A 13,146-nucleotide genomic window follows, 5' to 3' on the forward strand; every position below is an offset into this window, starting at 1 on the left:
GTAATTTGCTCTAAATGTTACATTTTGAGGTACATTCTAAAATGGCTGTCAAATTTATCATAAAAAATCTAAAAATTTACACTAATCTCTCACAAAGAAATAGATATCATGGGAATTAATACAATAAAAAAAAATAGGATTTGTTCACCAACCAAGGAATAACAATATTTGCCATATATTCAACTCCCTACAACATCGAAGCTCAATTTTTTTTAAAAAAATGTAAATATACATATATTTAAAGTATGCATTCGTACTGTATAAGCATAAGAATAGAACGGAGGTTCTGAAAAGTATATATTGAAACAGTTTTTAAAATTTTGTTGAATATCTTTATTATTCTCTTAATCATTCCAAGGTAAATTCTAAAACAAGGAAAAAAAAGACCTTATTACTTAAAAAACTAGAGAAATTTTGTATCTTTCAAAACAAAGCAAATACACTGTCATTTCCTTCAGGTGTCAATTTAAAACTAAACAGAATTCCACAAATTTGACATGAATAAAAATATATTTCATACTCTTGTATAACATCAGTATATCTGTGCAATTTTGTGAACAGGTAAGACAGCTACTCAAAACTAAATGTATTAATTACTAGGAAACATTAAACAAGTACGAGCAAAATTGTTCTTTTAATTAAATTACTTCTTATGGAACCTCTGAAAAGATTTTCTTTGGTTACAGCTACTTATGTATAATGAACTATAAGATCACAAAAAAAATCAAGTAATTATATACATTATTAATCTAGACAGTAATATTCCCCACATTTTCAACATGTTGTACAAGATCTTTCTGTGGTGTATCATTGGATTCCACAAAGTTTGCTACAATGTTTGTAGTCAATTCTGTGCTGCTATTTCTGAGATTGCTTTTTAATGAAGATTTAGTTAGATTTTTTTTCATGAAAATATAATTATTTCTAATAACAAGTATGTCATCAATAATTTCGGTTGCCATATTACACCTGAGTGGGTTTAGTATGAATTTCAGAGATGAAAAGAGTCTCTCGACACTAACTTGTGTTGCAGGAGTAGAGAGAACAATACAAGCCAAAATGTACAATTCGGGACAACTTGATTTTCTAATTTCCCAGAAATTTAGAACATTTTCAGTCCTTTTCAGTCTTCGAGTTGAAACAAAGTAAGTGTCCAATAATGACGCAATATTAAACTTTGGTGCAGATATGGTATTCCGCCGCAATAAATCTTGTTTCTTTAAGTAGTTTGTGACATGGTCACTGTCATCATCTTCAGTGCTGGAATCTTCTTGTTTCTTTACCTCTCCACACACTGATAAGGATTTCATGTGTTCAAGTCTTAACCACAACTTCTGGAGATACACCTTCGCCACATGGATGTTTTCTTCACTTAAAACAGAAAAGTACCTGGGATCCATGTAAATAGAAGCAAGAAATCCTGGATACTCAAATAATGATGGAAGTCTCTCTTCGTTATTGACATATCATGCTTGTTTTTCTCGTTTGTCCATGCCCTCTACTATGTGGCGTGCAAGGTCTGTGTTGATTGTTGATGTTTTAAGGCGACACTCCAGCCATATCCCGTAGAAGTCGCCAAGTAGAAGCTGTTCTTCTTGCAGCCTCTTTGTGGCTACTTTGGCTGGTTCCAGTGACGTCAAAATAGCCTCAATGTATATCCAGTCTTCTTGCTTTATTTTAACTTGCTCTTGATAGTAATCCCCTATGAACTTTTTAAGTGTAAAAAGTGACTGGAGCATATCATTTGTGCTGTTCCATCTTGTCGGGACATCAAGGGATGGTACCGGCAGTGATTCTGCATTCAATTGACGCCGTGCTGTAGGCGATCGTAAGACACGGCATGCTGCTTGACATGTCACAATAATATCCTTAACTTCAGGAATGGAATTGAGAGCATCATTCACGACTAAATGAAGAGTATGCGACGCGCAACGAACGGATTGGAGACGATAATCTTTACTCGTCAATTCCATTTCAATATCTTCATCTTCGTAAGTGTCTTGAGAAATATTAGACATCTTTGTTTCTTGATCTTCCCCAATAAGTTTCCCGGCTTTAATCATGTTTGCTCCAGTGTCTGTAGTTAAACTATATATATTCTCCACGGGCACATTATACTTATCCAGAATGTTCAACAATTCGTAACGCAAATTGCTACCTGTTTGAGACACAAATAACTCTTGAACTGACAAAGTACGCAATTGGAGAGCCCCATTTACAACAAACTGGACGTTGACACCAAAGAATGATCGTCCATTTTTCGAAGTAGAATCAACTTTTAGATGTATCAATTTTCCCTCCATTTCGCCGCGTATTGTTTCTCTGATCTGCTGGGCCTGACTGAATAGCATGTTCCGTACACCTTCCTTGTTCACGATAAACCTGCAGAGAATAAAATTTGCTTTAATCCTTAATTGATAAGTTGTTTCTTGATTTTTGAAATTTTCAAGACATTTGTTTCAAACCCAAAATAGAATTAAAATTCTTAAAAATATTTTTCAAATAGTATGAATTAATTATATTATCAAGCTTTCATCAACTAGGCAAATGCTACAAATATGAGAAAGCAGAACACTTTTTTGGTGAAAGTGAAAAAGATTGTTATTTAAAACCATAATAGGTTAACCTCTATCAGTGTGTCTAGAAACTAACGCAGCTTGCATGCAATAAACAGTGTTATTTGATGCAATCAACGCTCTTTAGTAAAGTTTGAACTAATGAGGAAGTTATAACACCACCCTCCCTGGTCACAGCACTGGGCTTTGGCAATAGGTCTTTTTGCTTCATTCAGATATACCTAAGGCTGTGAAAAGGATATATGTGACACCTATATTTTTTTTATTTTCTAAAATATATTAACAATAGTATATAGGGGATATCTAAATAAGTTGTACTGCATGCTCAGTTCCATCCAGCACTGGAAAGCTACAGAATGTTAGCATAACCTGTCTCTAGGCATATGGAGTACAGTGAGTTTGTTTTGTCTCTGCGCAGAGTTAGCACGTGATATGGGACAGATGCCGGCATTTTCGTCCCGTAACGTCTAGCATGCAGACAATTATACAGTATTTATATTACATATTCCGACCTAACCTGTGTTATAAGAGTTTAAAACGAACGCACTGTATATGTAACAACTTTGTAAAATTGAGGAAAATTTGACATAATATTTGAAAACTTTATATTAATTAGTTTTGTTTGAGTGTACAAAAGTGTGTTAAATATCATTTGATGAAAAAATGTGTCTCATACATATCAGTCTTCAGAAAATTACTTTTCCAGACAGTTATACTTAGTTTACTTATTCAAAGAGTAACTGTTGCAGTTGAAATTACTCATGATTATGTCAGTGAGTAACTAGTTTTACAGTTATTTGAAAAACTAACTTAACGTAATTGCATTCCTTCTAAACATTGTAAGGATATACAGAACTCTCTACCTTCATTACATGAGGCTGGATCAATAAAATCAATGTATTTGAAGTAACCTGAAATGAATTTCTAAGGAATTCTAACTAAAGAAGGTAGCTGTAACCGTAGCAGAGTTTCATTTTTGCAATAGATGTAACTTTATGACGTTACTTTTACTATTCTTTAAGACAAATTTTTAACTTTAAAATTTGTAGCGTTGGGGGAAAAAGTTAAATTTGGCAACACTGTTTCAACTATGGGCTCCCGCGTAGCCAAATTATTAGTGATTTAACATTTGGCGCTAGCGGTCCAGGGTTAAATTCCTGGTGGGAGCCCTCCAAAATTTCAGTCCTGCCCAGCTACGCGAGGACAGTAGTTGAGCTAGTTAAGGAGTGGGTTCTGTCTTGAAAGCCAGAAATAGCTGCGATGGACTATGCGCGGACCAAGCGTCATCCTTTGAAAAATCAGCTTAGAGTTGTTGGCATTTGAATAATTAGTCTTGTTTGTATACGTCAAATTGATTTAAGGGCCTTTCTCTTAGAGGGGTAGTTTAGCTTCCAACTATTTCTTTTCTGGACGCTTTTGTTTCCTTTTTTTTTTCGGAATCTCCTACTAAGGCAAGAAAGCTGGGCTTCGTTCCATTTTGAATTTAGGACATCCACGCTTTGTTGCAATTCGTCATTTCTAGTTGCTCATTAAAACTTCAGTGTTTGGTTTAATCTTGATTGTTGTCATAATATTACAATGCGATGACATACCACAGACATAAAATCCAAAATAAAATTTCTTAAATATTTATTTTCTTGTAATTAATGATCATTGGGTGTGTTCAATTTTTCGCAATAAAATATCCAACAGAAAGTAACTGCAAAAGTAAGTTATTCTTTAAATTGAGTAGCTGCACCGAACCTACTTTTTGAACAAGCAACTGACTCGAGTAACTTTCCGAACACTGATTAAGACTGTCCGTTACTAACAATGAAAATAATTTCATTCGTATACAATGTGAACATACTAAGGAATACATGTAAAGGACAATCTGACGACATTGATGAAAATACGCACCTGTCAGAAGCTGGCATCGCTTCCAAAAGAGGATTCACTATATCTTGAAATGCTTGGTCATTCATCAGTGAAAAAGGACGTCCGTGCTCCGAGATGAGTCGGATGCAAGACTGCCTGAGGATGTCTGCGGTCATCTTTACATTTAGGAGAATATTGGCTTTCGGATTACTAGAGATAGCATTTCTCATTTTCTTCTTCTGCAGAAAAGACAGCTTATCTTGATGCCTCCGCTTGATATGTTTCTCTAGGTTACCACTATGATCTCCCTATAAAGAAAATAGTTTTATTCATACTGAAAGAATTAATATCAAAGTAAAATCTATGTGCGAGTTTGTGTATTCGTACAATATACCCATATACGTAAATATATGGAGACCACTAACTGTCATTATATAACAATATGCTTAATGTATGGAGATTAGTCACAAATTGGAATCCCAGCACTTTTTACGCCTGATTAAAATACTATAGAATACCCTACACATAGTGGACCTTCCCCAATATAAAATACGTCGAAATTCTTGAACATGGGGAAAGCTAGACTACAATGCGTGTGGAGAATTTACAGGACAACGAGCTGGAGGCAACTATAGAGGGGGGCGTGGTGATAAGTGACAGAACAAGACTAATTTGCGGTATAAGCTCGCCTAACTTCTAGATAAACTCTACAGGTTATAGGGAGAAAGTTGTGCTTATGGATTTTGAGATTTTGGGAAAAATTGAAAGTCAATGATTGGGATATGCATTTGAGTTGATTTAGTATATTTTACTTCGCTTTTCTGCCAATTTTGTCTAATTGCGAAGTTGGGGATGAGTGATATGATGAATGGGCACACTTTTGCTCTTTTTACTATAATAATAGAACAAGTAATTTGATTTTGAATTTTAAAAAAAGGATGCAAAGATTGCTCCAATGCAAGAACAATGTGCGTAAAAACTTTGTTCAGTAAAGCCAATTTGTTCAGGCAAATTTGCTTTGAATTTTTAATGCTTAAGTAATGATAAGTAACTTTTGTCAATTCTAGGTAATTTTGAACATTTATAGTAGTTTTCTGAAGATTTTTTGTAGAGTTTGACATTTTATTAATTGAATATCTTTTACCCTTATTTTTCAAATTTTGTCATGTGATAATGTCCTCTTGCTGACTGAAGTAAACCTAGGACACACTGCTTTCAGTATCTTTCAGTTCTTTCAATGAGAGTATAGAGGAGCTTTTCCATGCTGATTTCGATGCATAAGTATTAATTACTAAGCAAATTATCCACCATCGCGTTTGTTCTGTTTTACCCAATGAGAGTTGCGAATTTGAACAAAGCGCCAGACAAGCAACTGAATCTCTACACAAGCATTTATTTCTCAAACACACGCACGATGCAAGAAAAAAAATTAACAAAAGTAATCTTTGTCAATTTCCCACACGATACTTGTGTATCGTACTGTACACGTCTTTACTAGCAGACAATCATTTTTATTTTAGAATCTCCGTCAAGTGTTTATTGATCATATTACTTCAGCTTTATTCTGAAAAGCCATTGCAACTTTTGTCTTCTGTAACAATACAACATAAAATTATTTTTTAAAAAAAATGATTTTAAATCTCACGTATTTGCCAATTCTGCATTAATCTCACTGCTGCTAACAGTGTGTATTACTCCATTTTCCGAACAAGTTGTAGTAAATTTAAACATTTTACACTTATCCATTAAATTTATCAAAAATTAACTCATCAACTGTTAAGGAATTAATAACAAATGATATATTTTTAAAATTTTATTTTTAGGTCATTAATTGCTTCGCCCTGTTATAAACGCTATTTCCTTGATATTAACCAATTACTGCAATTCAATCCTGGACATATTGGACACCCATTCAGAGGTGTGTGTTTTATAAACTACAACCCACGGAAATCTTTCCTGAACCTGATATTTTGTCTTTCCAGTAAAGTCACAATTTGATCTGAAATATTTTCATACGTTCAGTTTTGGCCCGCAACGCCATCAATAAAGCATTTGGTTTCTGACGAAATATAATGTATGTACCAAACGTAAAATTTAACTTACCACTCCATCAAATTGATCAATTTAGTCCAATTTTGCATATACGAATTAAAATAATAAATTTTACTAAACAATTCAAGTGATGGAATAAAGGTCCTACTTGGAATGTTAGAATGTAACCATCCTCCGCAATTTTATATGGATATACTAGCTAATGGATAGTAGGAATTTCCCACGATTGCTCTCTCCACGAAAACAGTCCAGTCAAAGTCTGAGCTTCCCCTTGTCTCCTCCACACCCCTGGTCCTACAGGGTTGCCACACATCTTAGCTGCTCAGTCGACACTTCGCGCGTTGTACAGTGGGATCCATGAGTATTACCGTGCAAATTGTCCATCACCATGTTAGTGCATTTTATTTGACCCAATAAGAGCTTCAAGAATTAAAAGAAAACTCAAAACAAGCTGTTGACAACTTCTGCACCAGTATACATAAAAATCCATCGCTTAAAACACATAGGATGTACGAGAAAAATAACGAAAATAGTCGGACAATTTGCCGAGCAATATTAGTGCATCGCACTGTACGTATGCGGTTGATTGCGTCAGCTGAAATTGTTGCTTATTGGTAGAAGAGGCATATATTTTTGGTAAATAATACAAAATTTCGGTACAATTTTCGGGTTCAAATGCGCTAAATAAAATAAAAATTCGTTGTTATAGCGGTGAAAAATCTGATCAAAAGTGGTGTATAAAATGACAAATTGAATATAATCCTAAATTTGATTAAAAAACTGCACTTATTACACAAAATAAGTATATCCCTTATAGTACATTCGTAGCATATCAGTTCTGTTGGAACGCTACGCATTTATGTAGTTACGAGAGTATTAAGTCTATTCTGTATAAAGGGGTCAATTTATGCTTCTCAAATATTTACAGCAGAATTAATCATTTCTCCGTGAATTACCTAACTCAGGATATTTCAAACTTCAGAAAGTATCGCATCGGTAAATAAACTAATTTTGTGTTTAGGAGTATTTCTTATTTTGCAGATCATTTCGTTACGAAACAGGGTAGGAAAATGCACCTCACCTTTCAGAAACATGAAAAATTAACATTACAGCATGTCATTTCACATTTCGTGTTTTCGTCAAAAACGAAATATGGATGTGTCTACTTACTGGCAAGACTAGGTGAGCGGCGTGACCTTGACTGAACTCTTTTCGTGACTTTAGATTTATAAATTAGCAGTTTGCACCTTTTCATTAAGTAGCCTCCTTCCTTTTTTGTCTTATTTCTACAGAGACTAGTTGAATATCTAGTAAAATGACGCGCTGTATTACAATTACTAATAGTATTACAAATTGTACACAAACATCAAAGAATGAAATACATTAGACACGAGTTTTCTGAAAATTTCTTCTTTTTCAAACTTTATACAGACGAAAATCGTGAATGGTAGTGAGCTCGCCCTGTTGAATAGGATGGGATTTCTGAGTGGAATGTTCAATGCAGCATATTGATAAAGATACAACAACTGAATTACGGCGAAGTAGGTTAGAAACCCTGCGTGCTCAAGAGCAGCTTCGATAAGGCACCTGAATTGTCTAGAGCTGAACAAGGAAATGGGCGATCTTTATTTCCCAAGGCCATTCCGCAAAACTAATGCCACAAGAAGTTTCCTGTGTGGATTTGTGAGCATGAAATTGTAGGTTGATGATAGTACTACAAGACGTCAAGTGGATTTTTTCCGTTTCGTTATTTTATATCGCTTTGCTACCTATAGAGTTTGAATAACTAATTAATCATTTGATGAGCAGACAAACACAAAGTAGCCGATCCCGTGGCAAATTAATTAGCGTAATACAATGCGAAGTCTAAAGTCTGATTAGAACCTGGACTAGAAGATATTGTCTTTATACCACTTCCATCATCTATCGCATCCTTTATCATCGCGATTAACAGTGGTAGACGCGAAATAAAAATAGAACCTTTGCAAGGACGTCCGAAAGAGGGGCAAGGGGTGGACGACCCCCCTGGAAAATGAAAGTCAACCAAAAATTATATATATATATATATATATATATATATATATATATATATATATATATATATATAATCACACATATAATGTCATTTCAGCTACAATAATATATGTTAATTATTGCATGAACATAACTTCAAATTAAAGTAATGTTTTTTTTTAAAAGACAACACTTATGGTGTAGGACATGCACCTTGTTTCCCCCCCTGGAAAAAACTACCTTGCTTGCCCTTCCCTGAAAAAAAATGCGGGCGTCCATGAACCATTGGTATCTACTTCGGAGTATAAAGCGTTGTTTCTTCAATGTATAGCGCGGAAGTAGACCGCAACAGCCTCTTATTTGACAGGAAATAGCAACACGAGAATAGGGATTCCTCGTATTTTAGATTTTCTCAAACTAATTTCAAGTATGTGGTGGAAATTCCTTCTATATAGTATGCAAATCGAGGTTTGCAGTTTGAATGGGCGTATTCCTTTTCTCGGTTTTTCCTGGAGACGATATTTTCAATTACTTTGAAGCATTTTGTACCATTTTTTATTTTTATAAGCAATTTCATTAATTATACATATGATAGAATGATCTAAACATGAAACTCATTGTCTCTTCCAATGATTAACAGTTTTCCTTGCCTTTCATTACGCTAGGCCTCTCAGTCGCTATCTTTGTTGTGAACCTAGATTAAGTGTGGGGCTTATCCTCTATGCTTTCATCATACAGCATGGCTGTGGGCTACATGCTTGACATCTTAACACAACTCCTTTCAAATATTTCTCGGGAAACGTATTTCACCTATCGTCCTACGGGAATCAGACGAACGTAACTACAAAAATGCGGTTTTCAGTTTTGTTAAAAAAAAATCCTCTGAAGGGTATTTGAAGTAAATCGACATTTTTCCACTTCTAATTCTTATCTGTAAGACTGAGTCACGTTTAAGAGTCAGACTTTATGCACAGTAAGGCTAATCGGAACTGAACCTACAGTTTATAAAATTGGATCCGAACCACTGTGTGCCTCCACCGGGTATCGAACCCGGGACCCCTGGAATACAAGGCGACGACGCTACCACTGCGACATCGGGGAAGCCGACCTTCACTTCAAGTATCGCTATCACTTTTTAGTAGTCAAGGAGTATTGCATTCATTTCAATTTGGAGTAAGAGTTCAGCATTCACGTAAATCAGCAAACTTTGAGTTTTAGATACCATGTTCAATAACAACTTATATCGTCACGGCCAACAAAATAATGGCCATGAAAAAATTAGTATCAAGACACCATACTAAAATTGCTGCTTGAAGAACACCGTAAAGACTAAAGTCGTTGCCTGCTCCGTGACTGATCAGCTAAGCTGCTATTTGAAACCCTGGCTAAGGTATGGACGTACCATTGAGTTTGTCCCAATATCTATTCAACCTCAACATAGTAAATAACTGAAGAGGTAGGAAAGCTACGTAAAATTGCCGAAATAGGAAATAAAATACTCCTCTACCCCCCACACATGCATATGCAGCCGAGTTTTGAAATGCCGAAGCAACTATTGCCCACGGTCAGACTATATCAGTTGCTTTCAAACGTTAACATGATGAAATGAACGTTTCTATATGCACCTCCATGCAAATAATTTCATAGAATCCCAAATAAAGTTAAATTAATTAATGTATTGAAACTAGGCATTTGAATTTTCCCAAGGCAAACCTGCAGACATGAAAAGATCTGCCCATAGTCTTCAAGCACCTTTAAATACGCTGGCTCATAGCAGAATGTGATGTGTGAGCAAGAGTGCACTCGTGCACAATCCTACGTGTAATTTACAAACGTTAATTATTTTCCATTTCCTTTCGCCTGCATCCTAACATTTTTTTAATCCACGACAATCAGAGCAAAAAGTTTAGTTAGTTTTTTATGATAAGATTGAATTCCTGCAGAAATGAACAGAAACTACTGTGGGACCACAAGGATATAAACCTGAGCAGACTCGCGGCTCGCGTGCACCGTACTCTCGCGTGGAGGAGAGGGGCACAGTAAAGCATGCTTTCTTATGGCCAGAGCTGAATGGAAGAAGGAAAATCTGTGCGTACACTTTTCGGCGTTTTTTTTCCCCTTGTGGTCGCTCTATACGACGTATAACCCCATTGCACTCTAAACTAAGGCTCTCCGACATTTAGACGAGCTGTTTTCAGTTTCCTTTTTCGAGACCACGTTCTCTACGTTGACCCTCACTGGCAGAACAATTGAGAGGAAGAATGTAACTTATAAGATAGAAAACACTTATGATGTTTAAATAGTAATAACACGATCAAGGTGGCTTCGGTCTAGGACGGCTATGAGATTCGACAAGTTAAGATAAGTCCCATCCTGAAATCCTAAATAACGGAATTTACGGCGAGAACTGAAACATTTCAACCTGCCCGAAGATTGCACTTACCGCAACTTTCTTTCCGCAGCCCGGAATAAGACAGTGAGATTCTCGTCGTATGTCATCAAAGGAGAAAAACATGCGAACGGGATTTTTTCTCTTTCTTCCCTTGGATAGCGAAGAACCTTCTCCTTCCATTGTAACCAATCGTAAAAGACCGAGATTCCCATTCACGCTAGTTTTAAGGATCCCAATTTCTTCATCTACCTCCGCTGTAAAATGTAGTTCTAACCTCCTACCCCTCCCTTAAATCGAACACTGCGAATCTGATTGGCTCCATGTAGAAGCAGCTTGTGGCGTATTTGTACACTGCTGAAAAATGCAGAAGCAGAAATAGTTATTTCCGTGGGTTAAAGCAAGATATATATATATATATATATATATATCTTGCTTTAGTATATATATATACTAAAATGACAAAAAGGTAAGTAAAATAACCTAATTCAATTAATCATATACATATACACACCTGAACGATTATCGCCTGCACCATATTACTGAACAAATCCAAAATAAAACTTTATAATCACTCATTCCACTAAATGCCCTTGAGAACTGGAGATAGGTTGTCGTCGTCTTCTTTGTTTGGCACACACCGCCTATTAGCGATTTCTTGCCAGAGGTCCTATTTGGTAGTATTACACTTCTCTTAAGAAAAGCACTTGAGGTGTTTTATCAAACTTTCTAGGGTGCACGCAGTGATTCTAATCCATTTCACCAAAAATATACTTTTGTCCCTATGGATTCATGTCTCACCATATGTACGCTTAGATTTATTTATTGATTTATTTATTTCAGATGTTACCCCTAATGAAGTTAAGGAGTTTTCATTTAATGCCCTTGCATTTTCTTTCTTGTGTCCCTCTGCTTTGATACCGAAATGCTCTTTTGTTGTAAAACACACCTACAAATACTTAAAAAAATAATAATTCTAAAACGTATTAGCTAAAAAATACATTTTTCTTGGACTTCTTTATTAGGCACAAATGTGTACACTAAATACATATTCAACAAATACAAAGTGAGATCACTTACCTTTAAGAAGCCGGGTTCGCATCCAGGATAAAACGTTCAATAAATGTTAGTATTAATATCTCCATTTCCTCTCTTCTTTTTCACTTAGAATTCCATCAAATAAACAGGCGTAATTCTGCAATTCCCCATCATTTGACATTTACAATCAGTGAATATGATAACAAAAGTGCTCACATGTCTACAAATGTCTTTATACTTCACTACCTTCGAGACGTTACGTTGTTCACGTCGCAAACAACAGAAAAACGCTTCGCTAAATAGGTAGACTCTCGAATATTTGGCCAGATAAGACGTTTTCATTTTAAGGCATGTCAGACACATTTTAAATGAAGGAACGTTAGAATTTTTTTTAAAAAAATATCTTCGGTATCGTAGATGTGTGATACAAAGTGGAACAATTTTGAAAAAATACAATTTAGTCAGATATTAAATTATGAACGTTGGACTTTACATAGCAGCAACATTAATATTCGGATACACTTAATAAAATAAGGAACAAAGGAAGTAGCTAAAAATGAGTACATAAAAAATATTACGTGGTAGAGTGGCACAGCACGCTACGACGCCAGGGGTTCCGGTTTCGAATCCCGACCTGTGCAGGAGTGTTCTTTGTGATTGTCCCTTCATCAGTTTCACCATTTCGTCGCTCATACTCATCGTTGCTTTCTTAACCGCCAGATTACCATTTCGGATGTACAGACGGGATCAAATGAAATGTACTTCCGTTTTCCTACCAACTCAGAAGCGAGTTGGAAACTCTTCATTGCTCCTGTATAGATAAGAAAGTGGGGGAGGGCAATAGCAGACAAGGCCAGCACGCAAACTTGTTTCCGGCAAAGCGTCTTGTTGGAGTCTTGGCAGTTTGTGGAAGGATTTTGTGTTCCTCCCCCACCCCAACCCCGCCTTTCTCTCTCTCCTTGAGTTTGTGTTTGTGTGTGTGTGTGTGTGTGTGCGCGCGCCGACACCTGTTTCATTTTAAGTTTGACGTATTTTTATTGCATCGACTAATTGCTGTCATGACTGGAAATGAAACAGGTTAGCAATGGAGACATAATGAGGGATCAAAAATACAAAAATTCCGGGCATGAGTACTTAGTAGTAGTAAAGGTAAGGTAAAGTTCGTCGTGCGTATAGAACCGTGCCATGAAGGCACATTTAAGGGTTTGTGGCAGTAGGGTG

The 13,146-nt window shown here is 35.9% G+C and overlaps 1 protein-coding gene across 1 annotated transcript; it reads right to left on the minus strand.

The window, feature by feature from the left end:
* Window positions 1–1,253: 1,253 nt before the first annotated feature.
* On the minus strand, window positions 1,254–4,586 carry LOC145989304 (uncharacterized). The gene is made up of 2 exons (XM_083124639.1): window positions 4,476–4,586; window positions 1,254–2,382 (listed from the first exon to the last, which is right to left on the minus strand). The coding sequence occupies exons 1-2, from the start codon at window positions 4,538–4,540 to the stop codon at window positions 1,467–1,469; spliced, it is 981 nt and encodes a 326-aa protein (XP_082980765.1). The 5' UTR covers window positions 4,541–4,586; the 3' UTR covers window positions 1,254–1,466.
* Window positions 4,587–13,146: the final 8,560 nt, after the last annotated feature.

Source organism: Lepisma saccharinum, chromosome 1 (assembly GCF_977018435.1).
Source record: "Lepisma saccharinum chromosome 1, izLepSacc3.1, whole genome shotgun sequence".
In the NCBI taxonomy this organism is placed as follows: Eukaryota; Metazoa; Arthropoda; class Insecta; order Zygentoma; family Lepismatidae; genus Lepisma; species Lepisma saccharinum.

Excerpts from the sequence above, each read along its gene's own strand:
- LOC145989304 (XM_083124639.1), bottom strand. The coding sequence starts at position 4,540 with ATGAATGACCAAGCATTTCAAGATATAGTGAATCCTCTTTTGGAAGCG. Across the intron at positions 2,383-4,475 it reads GCGATGCCAGCTTCTGACAG|GTTTATCGTGAACAAGGAAG; the intron begins GTGCGTATTTTC and ends TATTCTCTGCAG.